Genomic DNA, 22,983 nt, shown 5'->3' with positions numbered 1-22,983 from the left:
CCCCACCCCCACACCCCCGTCCTTCTCTCGCCGCTGTGGCAGCTCGTGGATGCCATGGCGGTTGTCGGACGCGACGACCTCCTCCTCCTCGGGCGGCTCGCCAGCGGCCTTCACCATCAAGGTCGAGCCGCAGGACACGGCGGGGGAGTCCCTGCTAGGGCGCCGCACCCGCAGCGGCGCCCTGACCATCCCCGAGGAAGGCCGCGGCGGTCGCCTGTGCCTCGTCCGGCCGAAAACCGAGCCGGAGCCTCCCCTACTCCTAGTAAAGCCGGAGCACCTCGCGATGGCCGCCACCGACGAGACGGCCATGAGGTGGGCGAGGAAGGACTACGTCCCGCGAGCAGGTGGCTCGCCAGCGTCGCTCCCTCGAGGAACTCAAGGCGCGCCACCGCCGCCCCTTCCGCGAGGTGGACGTCGTCCTCTACCTCGACAGCGACGAGGAGGAGGCCGGGCCATCCCGCGTCGGCGACACTGGACAGAGCTGCGGTAGGGACGACGGCGTGTGGTAGGGCGAGGACGAGGACGAGGACGACGACGACGGCGGTGGAGACTACACCGACTTCTACAAGCGCCTAGGCATGTAGAAGTCGGACGGCAGCGAGGACGGCGTAGCTAGGTCGTGTTTGTTTTTTATTTGTTTTTTGTACAAATTTGAATGAATGTCGCCGAGTTTGGATGAATTTCGACGAGTTTGTGCCAAAAAAACACCGAATTCGTTTTGCCCTGGGGCCGACCCGGGGGCGACGACTGGGAACGCAGTCGCCCCCACGCCGAAAATCTCGCCAGCTCGCCCCCAGGACGCGTTTTTTTGGCGTCCTGGGGGGCCAAACGGCTGGAGATGCTCTAAGGGACCTACACACGTGATGCACTAGCTAACGATCCAGCTTGTATGCCCCCCACCCCGGGGCGCCCCTATTGGGCCGACCCATGAGCGGGCCGGAACGCCCCTCCCATTTTTTTTCTTTTGTTTTTTCCTCTTTAAATTAATTTGGGATTTCAAAAAATGTGAATTTCGGGAAAATGTTTTGGAAATCATAAAATGTTTGTGGATTAAGCAAATGTTCATTATTTTGAAAAAAGTGTTTGTGTTTTACAAAAATGTAAGTGAATTTGAACAATTTTTTGTGACTTCAAAAAAAATTCCTGATCTTTTTCTAAAATGTTCACAAAAAATGATTGTCAATTTTGAAAAATGTTTATCAATTTAAAAAAATGTTCAGCGATCCAAAAAATGTTCAGCGATTCAGAAAATGTTTTCCGATTCAAAAATAATGTTCAAAAGTTTAAAAATGTTAACAATTTCAAAATAAAATGTTCACAAAATATAAAAAAATGTTCGTAATTTCAGAAAAATTTCATCAATTTGAAAAATGTTAACTGTTTCACAAAAAAGTTCGAAAATTCAGAAATTTCTCTTGATTTAGGATTTTTTTTGACAAAATATAAAAAATGTTCATCACTTCAAAAAAATATTCATATTCGAAAAAATGTTCACCAATTTGAAAATTTGTTCAGCAACATGAAAAGAATGACAAAAATAGAAAGATAAAAATGAAAAGAAAAATAATTAAATCCGGGAGAAAAACGATGAAAAAAAGGAGAAAACCGGTTCAGGGAATGTTCCTAGTACTGGCCTTGGCGGGCCTGTTAACTTACAGGTTGATCAGAAGGACCAAATGCTAACTTGGGCTTCATCTCTCTGGAAAAAAGCTCTGGTGCTCATCTCGCTGTTTCTTGCAAAAAATTGCTGGGCTGGAAGCAACCATCTTGTGCCAAATAAAAAAAAACGAAGCTCCCGAACTACTCAAAAAAAAAAGGAAAGCTCCCGGTGCCCCAGCCCACACCTATCGCGTCGCCGGCTCGCCGCCGCGCCGCCCGGCTGGTGCACCGCCTCAGACCAATGGCGCGGGAGGAGGAGAAGAGAGAGGGAGAGAGAGCGCGCGCAGAGCGAAGTGGCAACTCGGCCATTGTTTTTGATACTGTAAGTTCATGGATCTGGACGAATTGTTTCGGATCGATGCTTTTGAACTCCATATGTTTTGGGGATTCGCCCAGTTATAAGTATGTACTAGATGCATGCGGCCGTTCCCATAGCTCTAGTTGCCTTCGCCCCATTGCAAACCAGTAAGTTAACTACTGAAAATTGCAGTGACACTTTTGAGCAACTGAGTACCTTGGAATACCCTGTCTCTGGAATGCAGTGGAGAAGGAAGATGCAATCCGTTGGGTATGCCGGGTTGAGGCACCAGACTTCGATATGATGTTAATTACTGACAGAAGGGAAGGTCAGGTTCCCACCGTTTTTAAACTCCCTTCTTTATTAAATACTCCGTTTGTTACTGACAGAAATCTATCACTACAATGGGATACAGTAACAAGTGGAGTAGGTTTCATTTAACACAACAAACAAGGCATGTATACTCTTGATGACACTCCATTTGTTACCGTATCCCATTGTAGTACATGATCTTGAAAAAATAGACTTTGCTACTGAATGAGAGGGTCATATAGAGGAAGGGGGGGGGGGGGGGGGGGGGAAATCAAGGTGTCCCAAAATCATAGAATGAAATGTATTCTAGAAGGGAGATTACAAAATTACACAAACACAAAGAGCCACACCTATCTTATTTCTCTGAAAATGATAAGGCATATATATAATGAATACAGTAATGTCTTGGCCACTTCCTCCGCTGAAAGTACTAGCTCTGTTTTCTTCAAAATTACTCATTGAGTTTTCGATTCGTTTGAGTTTTGCACATGTGCTAGATTAGTCTTCTGATGGAGGTGGACATAAAGTGTAAGGTGCTCTTGAAATATCACCGTCGTCCAAAATTATTTCCAGAATCCATATGATAATCTGAAAGTAGATAAAAGAAAGTGTACAAGTGAGTACATGATCTTCTTTTGGGTTTTGCTTTGAACTGCATTCTGTAAACATTAGACAGGCACATGCAACAGAGAGCCACACTAACTTTTAATAACCAAGAGTAAGGACATCATTATGTCTATTTTGTGAAAATTGTCACTGGCAGTATAGAATTATTAATCTGGAGTTTGCTACTTAGAAGCTAATGCAACCATATTTTGTAAATGTTGACCAGATAAGCTTGCTACTATGCATGCTCGCACTGTGCATGAACAAACTTGCTTGTATCACAGCTGAAGGTTTGGCTTTTGTTTTCTGAATGGACAGCTATATGACTTGACCATGGTGGATGATCTGTGGCGCACTTGTGGATATGGAACTTTCTGAATACATGAAATACCTAGATGTTTCTAGGATACATGAGGTAGATAATGAATCTTTTGATGGTTTATTTTTTGTTGCATTGTTATTGCTCAGTCTCAAATTGGCAATCCCATTAGTTTTACTTTTCTATTAAAATCTGTTCATGTCTCTTTGAATGCAAGGCTTGACTATACAGTGTTTCAGCTGATGTTTACAGTAATTTCCTAGTGTATGGTTAGTGCTTGCGATTTGGTGTTGCAAGACATTTGAATCGAAGTATGTTTATGTGCTAACATGCAAAATATGTGCAAAAATGAATGCAAAATCACCTATAGAGGATTGGTTCTATTATGCAGTTTACTGTTAGCAGACAATACATGCTTATGCAATACAAGCAGAAAAATATATCTACTAGTTCATTTCATACCATTTGTGTAGCATTGCTGTGAGGCATTCATGATAATCTTCTTCGTATGCTGTTGTTGGGTATGTTGGTATCATCATCGATCTCAATGATTGGTACATGGTCAATTTTACACCAATCTCTTCCACTGTTTTCTTGGCAACTCTCCAATAGAAAGGGGCATTCTTTGATGTACAGTTCTTTCAATGACTTTGTAAGCCGCCCTGGCAAGCATGGTATGAGAGGACATCTCAAGATGGTTATAGCTGTTAGACAGGATGCATCTTCTAGACCAGCAGGCAAGCAGACCAGATTACTGCAATCGAGGATCTCCAGTTTTTGCAGAGTGGCAGGGAGCTTTACTGGAAAAGACTGAAGGCTAGCACAATCAGCGGTGGTGAGATGTGTCAGCGAGGAGAGCTCATTAAGCTCTTGAAGAAGAGGGTTAATAAGGTTGGAGCATGAGCTGATGCGCAAGTCTTCAAGTTTAGAGGGCAGCAAGCTATGCTGTCCTGATGGTGCCAGCCTTGGACAGTCATAGATGTGAAGACTCTTAAGAGCAGTTAGGGATCTGAATCCTTCAACTGGCAGGTCAATTAGGTCTAAACAGTGAGTGATTGTTAACTGCTGGAGAGCCAATAATTGCCGGCTAAGCAGCCCTTCATTTAAGGATGTGAGGTTTGGGCACTGATGAATCTGTAAGCATTCTAATGACGATGGATACTGGGAGTTTGGAATATGGAATTCTGGAAGAACAGCAAACCCCGTTTCAGAAATTTTGAGCTTCACTAGCATTGATGGGAGGGGTGGGAATTCTTTTACTTTCGGGCAGCCCATCACTGCAAGTTCTGTAAGGGACGGAAGAAATTCACCATCTTGTACATAAGCCCACCTTTTGAAATTACTCATGTCTTCAAATACGAGCTCTTTCAGTGCTGGAAACCCCTTAACTTCATTGGTACCTGAAAAACCTTGGCTGATTTGAATAATGGCTGGAGAACCACCAATATTCAAATACTTGAGTTGAGGCAGCTCTCCAAGTGCTGGTAGAATCGAACATTTCGTACAATCAGACAGGTGGAGGGTTTGCAAGTGGGAAAGACTACTAAACCAATTTGGGAAGGAGGAGCCTTGCAAATGACTTGACAGTTAGCTCGTTCAGTTCATGATGTGGCCGGAGGACTTCAAGTATCTCTTTGTCTCGATTTACTTCTTCGGATGTTACATTCCTGTTATCGGACCAGATAAGGTCTAGGATGTTGATGAATGCCTTCTCGCTTAGACAAGCTTCAATTGCTTCCTCTGTGCTTGCCACACACTCGATATTCTTAATACAAATATGCCCTCTGATTTCCTTCATTGCCTTCAATTCACTGATCTTGTATCCTTTATCTGTACGGACCACAAATTCATCCAACTGTTGAAGACAGGTTAAGTTACCTATTCTGGCTATACCCGTGACCAACTCTGTTCTTGCTTCTAGCCACCGAAGATTTACAAGATTTGTTATGCTTTGTGGGAGATAATCTAATCGATGGCAGTTTTTCAACTTAAGTATTTGCAAGCTGAAGAGTCTACCAATTGATGAAGGCAACATTGCTATACCAGTGCCCGAGAGATTCAAATATCGAAGCATTTTTAAGCTTCCAATAGAATCTGGCAACTGAGTAATGTCTCGCCGGTTCAAATCGAGCACATGGAGGTACCTTAACTTGAGGAACAGATCACTGGGGATAGACCTTGTCATTGATTTATATCCACTTAGCTGTAGAAGTGTCCGTGCTCTCTTAAATCCAAGAAAAGCTTCAAATGAAGTCTGGCTTCTATTATTGCAAGAGAATGAGAGGTGCCTGGCACTTCTTGCAGAGGTGCTGTTGTTAGGAAGGTCATCCAGTCTGAGACACTCATGAATTGAGACCGACTGTGCTAGGTCATGCATAGCATCATGCATCACATATCCACCTTTGTGATGTTGGAAGAAGGACCTGCTTAGTAATTCATCAAAATAGCTACTTCCAATCTCTTCCATTCTTCTCCTCCGCTGAGTCTGAATAAACCCAAGGGCCATCCATATCTGGACCAACCTGTCTTTCTCAAACACATAGTCTTTGTGAAAGACTGAGCAAAATGCAAAACATCTCTTCAGTATGGCAGGCAAATGATTATAACTCAATCTCAGAGCTGGTAATATATTGTTCTTATCCGATGGCAGCTCCCATATTTCACTCCTTAATACATTTTTCCAGTCATCCTCAGTATCCTGGGAACACAGTAAGCTTCCTTTTATCTTTTCAGGGTCCTCATTCCATACATCATCAAGTACTAGAAGAAACCTTTTATCTTTTAGCTTTTTCGAGAGGTCTTCTTGGAGCAAGTTCATGTTGGTCGTGACCGATGAGATCCCAATGATGTTTGATTCAAACTCGCTGGCAACTGATTCAATGGTTTCCTTGGTAAGCTTCATCTGATCAAAATGTTCAGAAACACACAGCCAGACCCGTAACTGGAAATGCCCCTTTATTCTTGTATCATTGTAGACAAGCTGTGTTAGGGTTGTCTTCCCTAGTCCACCCATACCCACTATGGGGAGAATAGAAAGGTTGGAATGGTTGGAGTTATTCTGATCAAGCAACATCTTCACAATGGTCTCCTTATCTTCTTCTCTTCCAAACACACTCGAGTCATCGATTATTGAACTGGTCTCAGGCCTCTTTTTTATCTCTTTCCTGTCTGTTGCACTAATCATGTTTGGACCAATGATCTGCCTTTCCTTGACAAGCCTATTGAGCTTCTCATCGACCATCCTTATGTCTTGCAGTATCTTGTGGTTAAATAAACAAGTGTTAAACCAAAAGCAGCAGAAACAGCTCCTAACCTTGTTCAAATGGTTGTAGTTGGATGTGCCTTCTAGTCTGGATCGAAGGGCCTCAGCTGCATAATCATCGAGCAAGTCATCCATCTCATATGCGACATCCTTGAGCTTGGCAAGCCAGGTTTGTGCCGCCTTATCCTTCAGCTGCTGCTCCTCGGCCTCTTCAACGTGAGCTTGAATGGTCGACAGACTGCTGGATAGTTTCTCCAGCTCCGCAGCCACATCTTGAGGTAATTTCAGATCACCAAAAGCGGTAGCAATCACTTTCTCGAAGAGTGCCTGCATGAAGGCAGACAGAACAGCTTCTCCGATCGGCATGGTTTTTGGTTGTTTGCAGTCTCCTAGAGGTGCAAACTGGAAGTCTGGAACGATATGTGTGAGGAGGATTGTGTGTGTGTGTGTGTGTGTGTGTGTGGGTGGGTGGGTGGGTTGGGGGGCACGCTCTGTTATTGCTCTGCCATTGACTCCAAAGTCGTTGCTCTTCATACCAGCTGAAGCTGAGGAGGATATACTTTTCAGAATTCTGTGTTTCCTGCACTGACCTGTTGAATCGAAGCACTTGGCCCTGCCTTGCAGTTATAAAAGCAGTCATCGCTAGAATAGTGGCTTCTGCACATGTGATACTCAATTCGACCACAGTGTCGTAACACTTTTTAAGAATTTATCTACTCGACACATAACTTTCTGTATCTTTACTTGATTGATTTTTCACTTTGATTTTATTAACTGAAGCATGACTACTGATTTCATCTCCTATGCAGCCAAGTCACCAGAGGGACCATTTTGTCTATTCCTCGTAGTTACACATGAAATCTTGTTTCCTTATGTGAACCAAGCGAAGGAACCGGTGGCTGGCAATTTCCTGGAAAGGCCGATGAAGGAAGATATTGGCTTCAGTTGGAAAAAGGGAACACGGTTGGTTATTGTGTGACACTGTAGGAGTAGCATGTCCTTTTCTTTTCGTGTCATTAGTTAACAAATATGTGGCCGTTCTTGCCTGGAAAATTTGGAAGAAATCCACCAAGGAGTTAAGAAATACAGTATGTTTTTTGAAGGGGAAGCTGAGACTGAGTTATCAGGTGCGTCCCAGTGTATTGTATGTAATGGATGAAGGTACGCGCATGATTGAGCTTTTTTTTTTCCTTTTGAAAATACCTAAGCTCAGAGACTATCTCCAGGTGTTCGTTAATTCAGCTCGTTATTTGCTCTGTTATTATTTCAGGGGAGTGATGGGCTGTTGCCTGTTGGGGTGCCAACTGCTGTTCCCGCAAAAAACAAAAAAAACAAAAATACTGCTGCTATTCAAAGATTTAAGATCTGAGTTTGATTATGTAGTCGTTTGTTTTTGTCTTCTGAAGATTCATATCACCGTATGGTGTGTTTGCATGTAAGTATGAAACAGTGGTGTACTTATTGGCTAGATGGGGTGAAGTATAGTGGTAAAACAAATGAAGATGAAAAAAATGTTCTTTTATTTGCATCTGTATTTTTACACACATTGTACAAGTACAACTACATCTAATCGATTGTACATGTACAGTTTTTTTTAGACAATTGTACATATACAAGTACAACAAGGCTGTACAGGGGCAGTATATATATTTATTTATTTTGCGAATGAAGAATCATAGTATGGTGTATTTGCATGTAAGAATGAAGCAGTGGTGTACTTAATGGCCAGATGGAGTACACATGAAGATGAAAAATAATTGTTTTTGTTATTTACATTTGTATTTTTACATACATTGTACAAGTACAAGTACATCTAATCTATTGTACATATACAAGTACAACAAGGCTGTACAGGGGCAGCATATACACTTACTGTACACTCTAACGGGCTTAAGACAAGCCCGTACCCTCACCTAATGTGGGGGCAAGGAGACAGGCCGAATGGCACCTTATAAACTGGCTTCTCCTGTGGTAAGGTTAGCGATACGGTACAACCCAATCTACCACGGTGCGGATTCTAAAACAAATAAAAATATCTTTTTTTGAGGGGTAAAAAAAAGGCGCGTGAGATTGTGGTTGCGTGGGCTCGGCCCACTTTAAAACAGTCTGCGGGACGGGTCTAGTAAGAACAACTAGTCATCCCTCAAAAAAAAAGTAAGAGTAACTAGTTGACAAATGCTCCTTCAGGAACCTCACAATGATAAACGTCACTTGGCGCGCTCTCAACAGCCGCCACGTGTTCCGTTTCTGGGCACTTTCTTTGGATTTTTATTTTTATTTTTCGGCACACGTTTTTGGCTTTTTAAACAGGTTTTTTGGGTTTTTTTACTTTGGTTTTTTTCGGGGTTTTTCGACTTTTGGTTTTCCATCGGTCTTCTTGAGTTTTTGGACGAATTTCTTTTTATGCTTCTTTTTTTTTGCTTTTGTGAGAAGTACGGTTTTGCTTCCGCAAGAGGCACAGTTTTACTTTTGCGAGAGGCACAACCATGCCTTTTGAAAATGAAAAAAATGCGTTTTCTGTTTTTTTTCGCGAGAGGCACGGTTTTGGTTTCGCGAGAGGCATGGTTTTGGTTTCGCGAGAGGCACGACTGTGCTTCTCGAAAACGAAAAAAAATTATGTTGTTTTCTTCTTTCACGAGAGGCACGGTTTTTGCTTTCGTGAGAGACACGCTTGTGTTTTTTCGAGAGGCACGACTGTACCTCTCGGAAACAAAAGAAAAAATATTTTCTGTTTTTTTTTCTTTCGTGAGAGGCATGGTTTGCTTTCACGAGAGGCACAGTTATGCTTTCGCGCGAGGCACGCCCGTGCCTCTCGAAACAGAATATTTTTTTGGTTGTTTGCTTCCGTGAGAGGCACGGTTGTGATTTCGTGAGAGGCACCGCCATGCCTCTTTTGGAAAGGGAAAAAACTCGTGCTCCCGGTTCGATTTTTTCGTTCGGTTTTTTGGCCAGTTTTTCATGACAAAGAAAAGTTCGTCAAAACCTATCAACATGGGATCTAGTTTTGAAGATCTCGACGCGAGGAATCCAATGGTGAAAACAGTTCAAGATTTGGACGCACAATTTAAGAGATAAAACATTTTGAATAAACAGATTTACGAAAAAAAGGGAAAACTCCTAGATTGCGACAAGTGGCGCACATGCACCATGCCACTTGTCACAGCATGAGGAGGTGGAAGTAATCTTTGCAAGGAGTACTCCTATATTAGTGATTTCGGATTATAGCGAGACGTAAGTTGCCCTCATGTCAGGCGCCTCGCTAAATGTGTCGGCCCACCGCAGGAGGCCACAGGCCACTGCCTCGACACTTTACATAAAGCACTTTGTAAAATTGTAAATCAAGCATTTAAAAAAAATGAAATGTGTAAAGAGAAAATGTTTCACATGTATATGAAAAATATACAATATGTATACAAAAATTTGATCATGTATATGAAATGTGTAAAGAGAAAATGTTTCACAAGTATACGAAAAATATACAATATGTATACAAAAATTTGATCATGTATTTAGAAATGTTAATCAAGCATTTAAAAAATTGTTAACAAGTACTTGAAAAATGTTAATCAAGTTTATACAAAACAAAAACAATGTGTACGAAAAAATGTTGATCACGAGTTTATGTTAAATGTGTATAGAGAAAAATGTTTCTCATGTATACGAAAAATGTATAAAAAAATAAATGTATGAAAAATGATCACGTATTTAAAAATGCATATTAACCAAGCATTTGACAAACTGTGAATCACATATTTGAAAAATATTATTCAAGCATTTGAAAAATATTAAATGTATGTAGAAATAATTGTCATGTAAACGAAAAATATATACAAAACAAATACAATTTGTATGCAAAAAATTGATCAGATTTTAGAAATATTAAATGTGTATAAAAATGTTCCTATGTATATAAAAAATGTACATTGTGTGTGAAAAAATAGTTATTGCTATTAAAAATTGTTTACTATGTATTACAAAATGTTGACTGTGTATTAAAAAATGTTAGTCCTGTATTTGCAAAAATTTAACCATGTATATAATTTTTTTAGGTATATAACATAAATGTATAGTGTTTAGGAAAAATATTACCGTAAATTGAAAGGAGCACTCGTCCTCGCATGGTCACGGTATCGCACACTGTCCCACACCTCAAGATTTGGAAAAGGAATAGGCTCATGGGTCAGATGATGCAGCTTTAATGTACGGAGCTGGCCCACATTGTCCTGTCACGTCGTTCCATGGTAACAGCGCCGACGTCCCGCTCCGTCCTGTACTCGCGGCCCGGTTCATTACACTGCCAAGAGCGTAGTCTAATTCAAGGCAACAGTGCGAATGAGTCATCACTCTCTGGTTATCTGGTTCTGGATGGACAATAGAAAAAAACATGGTTCTGCATTGCGACATAAGCAAACAGCTATCTCAAGAAGCCGAGAATATCAGGTTCTATCACACATTAGGTGCTCCCATGCTATCATTTTTCAAAAAAAAAATACGTGTTTCAAAAAATTCTGAAAGTAATTATGAGTGTGCACAAGGCATGTGTCTACAATCTGTAGAAAGTTCAATTTTTTCTTCTGAAATACGCATTGAGAAACAAAAAAGACAAATTTACCATGACAGTATCACTAAAAGACAAAAGGTAAAATGACACTGTTCACATTCGGATTTGCCTTTTTTTCTCCATGTGTATTTCGTATTTTAACTTGAGATTCCTACATATTGTGAACATCCACAATTGTTTTTGATTTTTTTAAAAGATAGATTTTTTTATTGAAAAAATGGCAGCATGAGAGCAACTAATTTTTGGTAGCACAGGATATAAGATTGTTCGGTCGGTGCTCGATCTGAACGTGTACATAGCATCGAAAGCCGCCATAACCTATGAATGTCGAGAGCTGATGAGCTTTTTACTATTTTTCATTGTGCTAGAGAGGCAATTTGTTTATATATGTACTTCAAATGTATTTATATCTCATCCGCAAAAAATAACAAATGTATTTATATCCGAATGGTCATAGGAGTGCATGAGGTATGAAAACAAGTAAAAAAAATAAAAACAATGAAAACAAATAAAAAGTTATCGTTGATTTTGAAGAAAAGTTTATCAATTTGGAAAAAGTTCAATAATTGAGAAAATTTCATCAATTTTGGAAAAAGTTATCAATATTGAAAAATGATTTTTTTAAAGATCATAAATTTTGAAAAACAAATTGATTTAAAAAAAATGATAAATTTTTAAAAAGTTCATTGATGCTGAAAAAGTTCATCAATTCTTAAAAAGTGCACACAAAATTTAAAAATGTTCATCGATTTATAAAAGTTCACAGATTTTTTAAAAAGGGAAAAAAATTAAAAGTAAAGAGAAGTAAAATAGAAAAAAGAAAAGAGGAAAAGGAAAGGAAAAGAAAACAGAAAGAAAGAAAGAACAAAAAGAAGAAAGCTGAGTAAGGAACCACAAGAGGTGTGGTGTTTGCGGTGGTTTCTATAGCTAATCTAGAACAGAGAGGTCGCGGGTTCGAATCCTTCAGGGTTCCCTCACACTCGCAATTGTGCAGTTTAATGGAATAATGGAAGAAAAAAAACTAAACGGGTCAGCCCAGCGCGGAGTGGAGGCGCCTGTTTACAAAATGCACAGTAACAGACGCCTAAAGCGCCAAACAGGAACCAAACAGGAAAGAGCCTCAACAGGAAATGCCGTAGCATTAGCGGGCCTGTTATACATCGAACTGACCAAATGCAAATTTGGGCCTCATCTCTGGAAAAAAACCTGGGGCTCATCTCGCCGTTTCTGAAAAATGTACTGGGCTGGACGCAGCCATCCCGTGCCACCACCGTCCACCGGCGGCGCCGACCTCCCGCTGCCCCCCAGCCCACACCTGCCGCGTCGCCGGATCGCCGCCGTGGCCCGCCGCGCCACCCTCCTGCTGCACCGCCTCAAACCAATGGCGCAGGAGGAGGAGAAGAGAGCCAAACGCGGCCATCGTTATCGATACTGTAAGTCCATGGATCTTACGAATTGATTCGAATCGATGCTTTTGAATTCCATATGTTTTGGGGATTTGCCAATGATATGTGCTAGATGCATGCGGCCGTTCTCACAGCTCAAGTTGCCTTCGCACAATTGCAAACTACTTCAGTGACTTAACTCTTGAAAATTGCCGTTACATTTTGGCAAAGTTTCTTTGTAGCTCGTCTTACATTTTTGAGCAACCGAGTGCCAATCTGGTGCCGGTTCATGGAGATGAACTAGTAGGAGGCATCAACCTGGTGCCGCTTCGCTACTCGGTGCTACACAAGAGGATTTTGACAGTACACAAGTGATGTGCCAACCTGTTGTGCTAGGAGATATATACCACCACCGGATTACTGATGCCTCTCAGTCCTATATACACTCTTACACCACAACATGCATGGATTGATGCTGATGCATATGAATTTGGCAATGCCTTTTTTTTCAGTTCCATTCGTTGGGCTTAGTTTTGTGTTCTTTACTATATATAGTTCCTCAGCCTCTACTGATGTACTTTTGGCTAGGACTGCGCTATTTATCTCAGTCAATTTTCATGATTTGGTTGTACCAGCTGGTAGGTATATGGCAAGATAAACACGACGAGAAGGAAGCTGTGAGTTAATTTATTGATGATGTGCATAAAACACATATCAGCAAAAGAGCAGTAGTTGCTGATAGTGGGGATAGCTTATATAAAACATATATATGTTAGTGTTGAATGATCACATCACTGGTAGAAACATATTTAGGAGGGCTACATAAAATCAAATAATCATGCCTGTGGATATTAAAAGCATCATGTCCCTATACATTGGATTGTCTTGAAACTGAAGTGTTAGGATTACCATATTTATAAGAGCCTGATAATCCAGGTAGAAAAGCAAAAAAGGAGTGGAGAAAGAAGTGAATCTTTTAGGCGGGCAATGCCTGGTGGAGGTACCAGACTTTGATATGATGGTGTTTACTGACAGAAGTGAAGAAAAGGTTCCCACCGTTTTAAACCCCTCCTTTACTGAATAGATTTCAGTTAGGATTTTGCACAAAAAACAAGGCATGTATGTATACTCTTTATGCCATCCAGTTATTACTGTACTCTATTGTAGTATATAATCTTGAAAAAATAGCCTTAGCTATTGAATGAGAGGGTCATACAGAGAAGAAAAATAAATGAAGGCGTCTCAGAATCATAGAATGGAATGTATTCGAGAGCACAGAGCACACAATTACAGAAGCACAAAGAGCTGTCTTGGCAATTTCCTCCGCTGAAAGCCTGAAACTACTAGACCTGTTTATTCAAAATTACTGACTGAGTTTTCTGATCGTTTGAATTTAAGCACATTAGATTAGTCTTCTGATGGCAGGTGGGACTAAACTGCAAGGTGGTCTTGAAATATCACCATCGTCCAAAAATCATTTCCAGAATCGAGACGATATCTGCAAATAGAAAAAAGAAAGTGCACAAGTGAGCACAGTATCTTCTTTTAGGTTTAGCGTTGAACTGCATTCTGTAGACACTAGACAGGCAATGCATATGCAACAGAGAGCCACACTAACTTTTAGTAACCAAGAGTTGGGACATTATTATGTCTATTCTATGAAAAATTTCACTGGCAGTATAGAAGTATTAATCTGGAGTTTGCTAGTCTCCCTCCGTTCCAAAATAGATGACTCAACTTTCTACTAAAGTTAGTATAAAGTTGAGTCATCTATTTTGGAACGGAGGGAGTAGAAGCTAATGCAACCATATTTTGTAAATGTTGACCAGATAAGCTTGCTACTATGCATGCTCGCACTGCGCACGAACAAACTTTCTCGTATCACAGCTGAAGGTTTAGGTTTTGTTTTCTGAACGGAACAGCTATATGACTTGACCATGGTCAATGATCTCCGTGGCGCACCTGTTGATATGAAACTTTTTTAATACATCAAACACTTAGATGATTCTAGGATACATGAGGTAGATAATGAATCTTTTGATGGTTTATTTTTGTTGAATTGTTATTACTGAGTCTTAAATTGGCAATCCCATTAGTTTTACTTTTCTATTAAAATATGTTCATTTTTCTTTGAATGCAAGGCTCTATACAGTGTTGCAGCTGATGTTTACAGTAGTTTCCTAGTGTATGGTTATTTCTAGCGGTTAGGTGTTACAAGACATTTGAACCTAAGTGTGTTTATGTGCTAAGATGCAAAATAGGTGCAATAACGAATGCAAAATCACCTATAGAGGATTTTGGTTCTACTATGAAAGTTTACAATTAGTAGACAAAACATGTTTATGCAAGACAAGCAGAAAAATATATCTAGGTCATACCATTTGTGTAGCACTGCTGTGAGGCACTCATGATAATCTTCTTCGTGTGCTCTTGTTGGTTATGTTGGTATCATCACTGATCTCAATGATTGGTACATGAGCAATATTACACCAATCTCTTCCACTGTTTTCCTGGCAACTCTCCAATAGAAACGGGCATTCTTTGATGTACAGTTCTTTCAATGACCCTGTAAGGCGCCCTGGCAAGCATGGTATGAGAGGACATTTCAAGATGGTTATGGTTGTTAGGCACGATGCATCTTCTAGACCAGCAGGCAAGTAGATCAGATTAATGCAATCGAGGATCTCCAGTTTTTGCAGAGTGGCAGGGAGCTTTACTGGAAAAGACTGAAGGCTAGCACAATCAGCGGTGGTGAGATGTGTCAACGAGGAGAGCTGATTAAGCTCTTGAAGAAGAGGGTTGATAAGGTTGGAGCATGAGCTGATGCGCAAGTCTTCAAGGTTGGAGGGCAGCAAGCTATGCTGTCCTGATGGTGCCAGCCTTGGGCAGTCATAGATGTGAAGACTCTTAAGAGCAGACAGGGATCTGAATCCTTCAACTGGCAGGTCAATTAGGTCTAAACATTGAGTGATGGTTAACTGCTGGAGAGCCAATAATTGCTGGCTAAGCAGTCCTTCTTGTAAGGATGTGAGATTTGGGCACTGATGAATCTGTAAGCATTCTAACGACGATGGAAACTGGGAGTTTGGAATATGGACTTCTGGAAGAATAGTGAACCCCGTTTCAGAAACTTTGAGCTTCACTAGCATTGATGGGAGTAGTGGGAACTCTGTTATTTTGGGGCAGTCCACCACTACAAGTTCTGTGAGGGATGGAAGAAATTCACCATCTTGTACAGAAGCCCACCTTTTGAAATTACTCATGTCTTCGAATACGAGCTCTTTCAGTGCTGGAAACCCATTAACTCCATTGGTACCTGAAAAATCTTGGCTGATTTGAATAATGGCCGGAAAACCACCAATATCTAAATACTTGAGTTGAGGCAGCTCTCCCAGTGCTGGTAGAGTCGAACATTTTGTACAATCAGACAGGTGGAGGGTTTGCAAGTGGGAAAGACTACCAAACCAATTTGGGAAGGAGGAGCCTGCAAATGCCTTGACAGTTAGCTCGTTCAGTTCATGATGTGGCCGGAGAACCTCAAGTATCCTTTTGTCTTGATTTGCTTCTTCTGATGCTATGTGCCTGTTATCGGACCAGATAAGGTCTAGGATGCTGATGAACGCCTTCTCGCTTAGAAAAGCTCCAATTGCTTCCTCTATGCTAGCCACACACTCGATATTCTTAATACAAATATGCCCTCTAATCTCCTTCATTTCCTTCAATTCACTGATCTTATATCCTTTGTCTGTACGGACCACAAATTCATCCAACTGTTGAAGACAGGTTAATTTACCTATTCTGGCTATGCCCGTGACCAACTCTGTTCTTGCTTCTAGCCATCGAAGATTTACAAGATTGGTTATGCTTTGTGGGAGACAATCTAATTGATGGCAGTTTTTCAACTTAAGTATTTGCAAGCTGAAGAGTCTACCAATTGACGAAGGCAACATTGCTATACCAGTGCCCGAGAGATTCAAATACCGAAGCATTTTTAAGCTTCCAATAGAATCTGGCAACTCAGTAATGTCTCGCCGGTTCAAATCGAGTACATGGAGGTACCTTAACTTGAGGAACAGATCACTGGGGACAGACCTTGTCATTGATTTATATCCACTTAGCAGTAGAAGTGTCCGTGCTCTTTTAAATCCAAGAAAGGCTTCAAATGAAGTCTCACTTCTATTTTCACAAGAGAATGAGAGGTGCCTGGCACTTCTTGCAGAGCTGCTGTTGTTTGGAAGGTCATCCAGTCTGAGATATTCATGAATTGAGACCGACTGTGCTAGGTCATGCATAGCATCATGCATCACATATCCACCTTTGTGATGTTGGAAGAAGGACCTGCTTAGTAATTCATCAAAATAGCTACTTCCAATCTCTTCCATTCTTCTCCTCCGCTGAGGCTGAATAAATCCAAGGGCCATCCATATCTGGACCAATTTGTCTTTCTCAAACACATAGTCTTTGTGAAAGACTGAGCAAAATGCAAAACATCTCTTCAGTATGGCAGGCAAATGATTGTAACTCAATCTCAGAGCTGGTAATATATTGTTCTTATCCGATGGCAGTTCCCATATTTCACTCCTTAATACGTTTTTCCAGTCATCCTCAGTATCCTGGGAACACAGTAAGCTGCCTATTGCTTTTGCAGCCAGTGGTAAGCCTTTCAACTTCTTCACAATTTCCATGCCTATCATTTCCAAATTTGGGTGTGCATTGGAGTTACCATCCACAAATGCATAGCTCCTGAACAAAGACCAGCAATCATTGTCGGATAACTGATTTAGATAGTATGGAGTCATCCCACCCATTAGTTTCCCCACATTTTTGTTCCTTGTGGTTACTACTATTCTGCTTCCCTTTCCTCCAGTAAGTAGAGCACGGCGATATGTACCCCACTTTTCAGGGTCCTCATTCCATACATCATCAAGTACTAGAAGAAACCTTTTACCTTTTAGCTTTTTTGAGAGGTCTTCTTGGAGCAAGTTCATGTTGGTCGTGACGGATGAGACCCAACTGATGGTTGATTCAAACTCGCTGGCAACTGATTCAATGGTTTCCTTGGTAAGCTTCATCTGATCAAAATTTTCAGAAACACACAGCCAGACCCTTAACTGGAAATGCTCCTTTATTCTTGTATCATTGTACACAAGCTGTGTTAGAGTCGTCTTCCCTAGTCCACCCATGCCCACTATGGGAAGAATAGAAAGGTTGGCATGGTTGGAGTTATTCTGATCAAGCAACATCTTCACAATGGTCTCCTTATCTTCTTCTCTTCCAAACACACTTGAGTCATCGATTATTGAACTTGTCTGAGGCCTCTCTTTTAGCTCTTTCCTGTCTGTTGCACTAATCATGTTTGGACCAATAATCTCTCTTTCCTGGACAAGCCTATTGAGCTTCTCCTCCACCTTCTTTATGTCTTGCAGAATCTTGTGGTTGAATAAACAGGTGTTGAACCAAAAGCAACAGAAACAGCTTCTAACCTTGCTCAAATGGTTGTCTCTGGACGGGCCTTCTAGTTTGGATCGAAGGGCCTCAGCTGCATAATCATCGAGCAAGTCATCCATCTCATATGCAACATCCTTGAGCTTGGCAAGCCAGCTTCGTGCCGCCTTATCCTTCAGCTGCCGCTCCTCAGCATCTTCAACGTGAGCTTGGATGGTTGACAGACTGCTGGATAGTTTCTCCAGCTCCTCAGCTACATCTTGAGGTAATTTCAGCTCACCAAAAGCGGTAGCGATCACTTTCTCGAAGAGTGCCTGCATGAAGGCAGACAGAACAGCTTCTCCGATCGGCATGGTTTTTGGCTGTTTACAGTCTCCCAGAGATGCAAACTGGAAATCTAGAACAAGGGGTGAGGAGGTTGGTGTGTGTGTGTGGGTGGGGGGAGGCACACTATTATTGCTCTGCCATTGGCTCCAAAGTCGTTTCTCTTGGTACCAGCTGAAGCTGAGGATGTACTTTTCAGAAAAAATGAGTCGTATTCTTTCCTATCATCCACTAACGCGGTACTCAATTTGATCATGGCGTCTAGGCATGACTTGTTTCAGATTAAGAATTATCTACTTGATGTGTAACTTTCTGTACATTGAGTTGTTTACTCCGTTGATTATTTCATATCTTGTGCAGCCAAAACTAACAGACGTAACAAGTTGTCCTATTCTTCACCGTTACATGTAATGATAAAAAAAAGTCACCAAAGCAAAGGGATCTGAGCCTGGCAATTTCCTGGAAAGACTGATGAAGGAACATGTTGAGTCCAGATGGAAAAAGGGAACACGGTTGGTTGGTGTGTGTGTGTGTGACACTATACATGCCCTTCTCTTTTTCTTGTCACTAGTCAACAATCTCTGTCCCTTATTGGATGGAAAATCTGGAAAAAATCCACCATGGATGACCGCTTCAACGTAAATTATGATTTATTTCTTTTTTGAAGGGGAGGAAGAGGCTGAGTTATCAGGTGCATGCACAAAGGTCCCAGTTCAGTTCCTTGACACATGTAGTGTATGTAATGGATGAAGGTACGTGCATGATTGAGCTTTTTTGTAAAATACAAAGTTCAGTTCCTTGACACGCGTAGTGTATGTAATGGTGTTAGTTAATTCAGCTTGTTATTTCCTCTGTTATTATTCCAGGAGAGTGATGGGTGCTGGGGTGTCCATTGCTGCTATTCAATGCATGAAGTTTACAATCTGAGTTCAGTTATGTAGTCCTTTCTTTTTGCCTTCTGATGAAGAATCGTATCACTGTATGGTGTATTTCCATGTAATAAGTATGAAATGGTGGTGTACTTATTGGCTAGATGGAGTATAAAGTATAATGGTAAAACACATGAAGATGAGAAAAAAATGTTTTTATTATTTAACATCTACATATTTTACATATATTGTAAAGTACAACACAACACAACATCCATCTATTGTAGATACAAGTACAACAATACTGTACAAAGGCAGTATATACATGTACTGTATACCCTAACGGGCTCTGCTATCGCTCTGCCATTGACCCAAAAGTCGTTGTTGCTCTTCATACCAGCTGAAGCTGAGGAGGATATACTTTTCAGAATTCTTGTATTTCCTCCCCTGATCTGTTGAATCGAAGCACTTGGCCCCGCCTTGCAGTTTTGAAAGCAATCATCACTAGAATAGTGGCTTCTGCACATGTGATGCTCAATTCGACCACGGTGTCTAGGTAACATTTATTTTTATCAAAAAATTATCTACTCAACACATAACTTTTCTGTAACTAGACTTGTTTGATTCTTCACTTCGATTTTATTGACTGAAGCATGACTTCTGATTTCATCTCCTATGCAGCTTCCTTGTGTGAACCAAGCGAAGGCGGTGGCTGGCAATTTCCTGGAAAGACCGCTGAAAAGGGAACACGGTTGGTTGCTGTGTGACACTGTGTAGGTGTAGCACGTCCTTTTCTTCTCGTGCCACTAGTCAGCAATATCTGGCCGTTCTTGCATGGAAAATTTGGGAGAAATCCACCAAGGATGACCGCTTCAACTTAATAGTAGTACTGTATGATTTTTTTGAAGGGGAAAGTGAGACTAAGTTATCAAAAAAATAAATCGATGAAGGTACGTGCTGCATGATTGAGCTCTTCTTTTTTTCCTTTTTTATACAATATACTCTGAACTAAAACCACGGCGCTTATTATGAAATGGAGGGGCTCAGAGACTATGTGAAGGTGGTTAGTTAATTCAGCTCATTGTTTCCTCTGTTATTATTTCAGCAGAGTGATGGGCTGTTGGGGTGTCAACTTCTGATATTCAAAGATTTATTATGCAGCCGTTTGTTTTTGTCTACTGAAGAATCATGTCATAGTATAGTGTATATTTGCATGTAAGTGTGAAACAGTGGTGTACTTACTGGCTAGATGGGGTAAAGTATAGTGGTAAAACAACTCACACATGAAGATTAAAAAAAATATTTTTATTTACATCTGTATTTCATACATTGTACAACTACATCTAATCTATTGTACATGTACAAGTACAACAAGGCTGTACAGGGGCAGTATATACATTTACTGTACACTCTAACGGGCTTAAGGCAAGCCCGTACCCCCACCTAATGTGGGGGCAAGGAGACGGGCCGAATGCCACCTTATAAAACTGGCCTATCCTGCGGTATGTTAGCAATGCGGTACAAAACCAGTCTACTACGGTGAGAATAATAATATACATTTTTGAGAAACGTGAGGAAAATAATAATACAAGAAACTGTGGTTGCATGGGTCCGGCCCACTCTAAAGCAGGCCTCTGGGCTTCATCTCGCAGTTTCTGACCCCCTAAAAATACAAAACAAATCCCCCAGACGCAGCCTCCCCGTGACACTCCGTCCCTCATCGGCGGCGCTGTGTGCACCGCGACTCCCCTCTCGTTGCCGCCGTCGTATCGTCGCCGCCCCGTCTTGCGCCCCGGCCTGTTCGCACCGCCTCAAACCGATGGCGAGGGTGGAGTAGACGGGATAGGGCAGAGCGAACCTGCAACGCGCCCATCGATTTCGATACTGTAAGCTCAACAATTCTCACTAATTGTTTCAGGTTGATGCTTTTGATCTCCATAGGATTTGGAGTCTGCCCGGTGATATGTACTGGATGCATCTTATCTTGCCTTCGCACAATTGCAATCTGGAGTACTATCTTATTAGTGACTAATGACTTTGATTTGAAGGAGGCTGTTAGCTGTGAGTTGTCAGACTTTGATTTGAGACGATGAACTGCAGGAAGGAAGGTCAGGTTCCCAATGTTTAATACCCCATGCATTCCTACTCCCTCCGTTCCTAAATATAAGTCTTTCTAGAGATTACACTACGACTACATATGGATATATATAGACATATTTTAGAGTGTAGATTCACTCATTTTGCTCCGTATGCAGTCCGCATTGGAATCTCTAAAAAGACTTATATTAAGGAATGGAGGGAGTAGATGCGATTCTGGTTTTGCGAATTAAACAAGGCATGTGTACAACCATAGTATCTTGGTTTGTTGCGTCACTTATACTCTTGATGATATTCCATTCCTAAATACAGTAGATTGTCAAAATATTATTTGCAAAATCCAGACGATAATCTGAAAATAGTGGAAAGTTCACGATTCAGTGTGTGAACCCTTCTTAGGGTTTTGCTTTTATTTTGTTTAAATAAACTGCATTCTGTGGGCACGCAATGCATGTGTACAAAGAACCACGTACACTAACTTCTAGTGGATGTTTTCATGGATATTTTTGTGAAATTTGTTGCCAGCAGTATATAATTATCAGTCTGGAGTTCACAATTCAGGGAGCTTTAGTATTTGCTGGTTAATTTTTGGTACATGAGGCAAATGATGTCGTCTTTGCTGTTTTTTTTTTGTTACATTGTTATTAATCGAATTGGAAATCCAGCTTTTTTTCGTCATTCTTCTTTGAATGCAAGGCTTGAATATGTGTTGTTGCTGCTGATGTTTGCTTTAGTTTCTTAATGTGTAATTTATTGCTTGTTACGTATTTGACACGGAAGACATTCAAACCTTAGTATCTCTGTGTGCTAACATGCAAAATAGGTGAAATAATGAGTACGAAATCTCCTGTAGAGGATTGATTCGAGGTGCATAGTAAAAAAAAGTGTTTAGGCAATAGAAAAGCAGAAAAGTACATCTAGTTTATAAAAGGCAGGGCTGTAACATTTTCCCTAAAAAAAGTACATCCAGTTCGTCCCATTTGCACTGTACTGCTGTGAAGCAATCAGGATGTATGCTTTGGCTGTGTATGTTGGTATCACCATCGATCTCAATGATTGGTACATGAGCAATTTTACGCCAATCTCTTCCACTGTTTTCTTGGCAACTCTCTATTTGAAATGGGCATCCTTTGATGTACCGTTCTTTCAACGACTTCTAATTAAGCAAAGTTCAAAGAAGCACTAGACATTAATTATGTGTTTGGCCACCTACTTGCACTTTTCTAGCTTAGGCGTGATTAGGCACAATTAGGCATTAATACTGTAGCATGAAGAAATAAACCATATGCCCATCTTCCTATTTTTCCACTAAAGCTCTCATATGTGTAGAGTTGATACAGAACCTAGGTTTCCTCCTCATGTCGGGGTCCCGCGTGGAATCGTCCGGAAACCCGGCGGTCCGAAGCTTGTCTCCTTCGTCGGACCGATGTAGCCACGTGGCGCTGCTTCGGCGGGCCGTGTAGTGCCTAGCCCGGCTATTTAAGCCGACCGCCGGCACCGATACCCTACCCCTCCGCATTTCCCTTCGCTCGTCCGCCGTCGCCGCCGCCACTTTCCACTCCCCGTCCGCTACCACTAGTAGCCATGCCCTCATGCCGCCGGATAAGGGGCTATTCATTTCTAATGTCGTAGCGTCGGCTGCAGCTCCTTGAGTAGATCCGGGCAAGGCGCGAAGTTGGAGGAGGAGGATATGGGGACGCTGGGGACGTGGATCTGTAGACGGAGCAGCAGACCATCCTCGATTCTCTCCACTTGGAGTCGGTTGTGGAGGCGAGACGCTGTCGCCGACAAAAGATGGAGCCGCAACACGCCATGAAGGAGGAGGAGATGTTCGCCTACATGGGTG

The 22,983-nt window shown here is 41.5% G+C and overlaps 1 protein-coding gene, 1 long non-coding RNA gene and 1 pseudogene across 3 annotated transcripts; 1 reads left to right on the top strand and 2 right to left on the bottom strand.

The window, feature by feature from the left end:
• The first annotated feature begins 1,791 nt into the window (after positions 1-1,791).
• On the top strand, positions 1,792-22,351 carry LOC123060707 (uncharacterized). 2 transcript variants are annotated; one of them, XR_006428110.1, is made up of 8 exons: positions 1,792-1,981; positions 2,150-2,285; positions 3,194-3,290; positions 18,532-18,683; positions 18,839-18,923; positions 19,038-19,596; positions 19,722-19,990; positions 20,959-22,351. It is a non-coding gene; the product is annotated as an uncharacterized lncRNA (long non-coding RNA). The 2 variants fall into 2 exon arrangements; XR_006428109.1 differs by lacking the exon at positions 20,959-22,351 and having other exon boundaries at positions 19,722-20,921.
• Positions 2,400-6,901, bottom strand: LOC123060697 (putative disease resistance protein RGA4; annotated as a pseudogene).
• Positions 13,477-18,314, bottom strand: LOC123060688 (disease resistance protein RGA2). The gene is made up of 2 exons (XM_044483510.1): positions 14,781-18,314; positions 13,477-13,900 (listed from the first exon to the last, which is right to left on the bottom strand). Exon 1 carries the CDS (start codon positions 18,198-18,200, stop codon positions 14,808-14,810), a length of 3,393 nt encoding a protein of 1,130 aa, XP_044339445.1. The 5' UTR covers positions 18,201-18,314; the 3' UTR covers positions 13,477-13,900; positions 14,781-14,807.
• Positions 22,352-22,983: the final 632 nt, after the last annotated feature.

Source organism: Triticum aestivum, chromosome 1A (genome assembly GCF_018294505.1).
Source record: "Triticum aestivum cultivar Chinese Spring chromosome 1A, IWGSC CS RefSeq v2.1, whole genome shotgun sequence".
Classification (NCBI taxonomy): Eukaryota; Viridiplantae; Streptophyta; class Magnoliopsida; order Poales; family Poaceae; genus Triticum; species Triticum aestivum.
The sequence above is the reverse complement of the archived record's forward strand: the minus strand, read 5'-3'. Positions and strand labels throughout refer to the sequence as shown.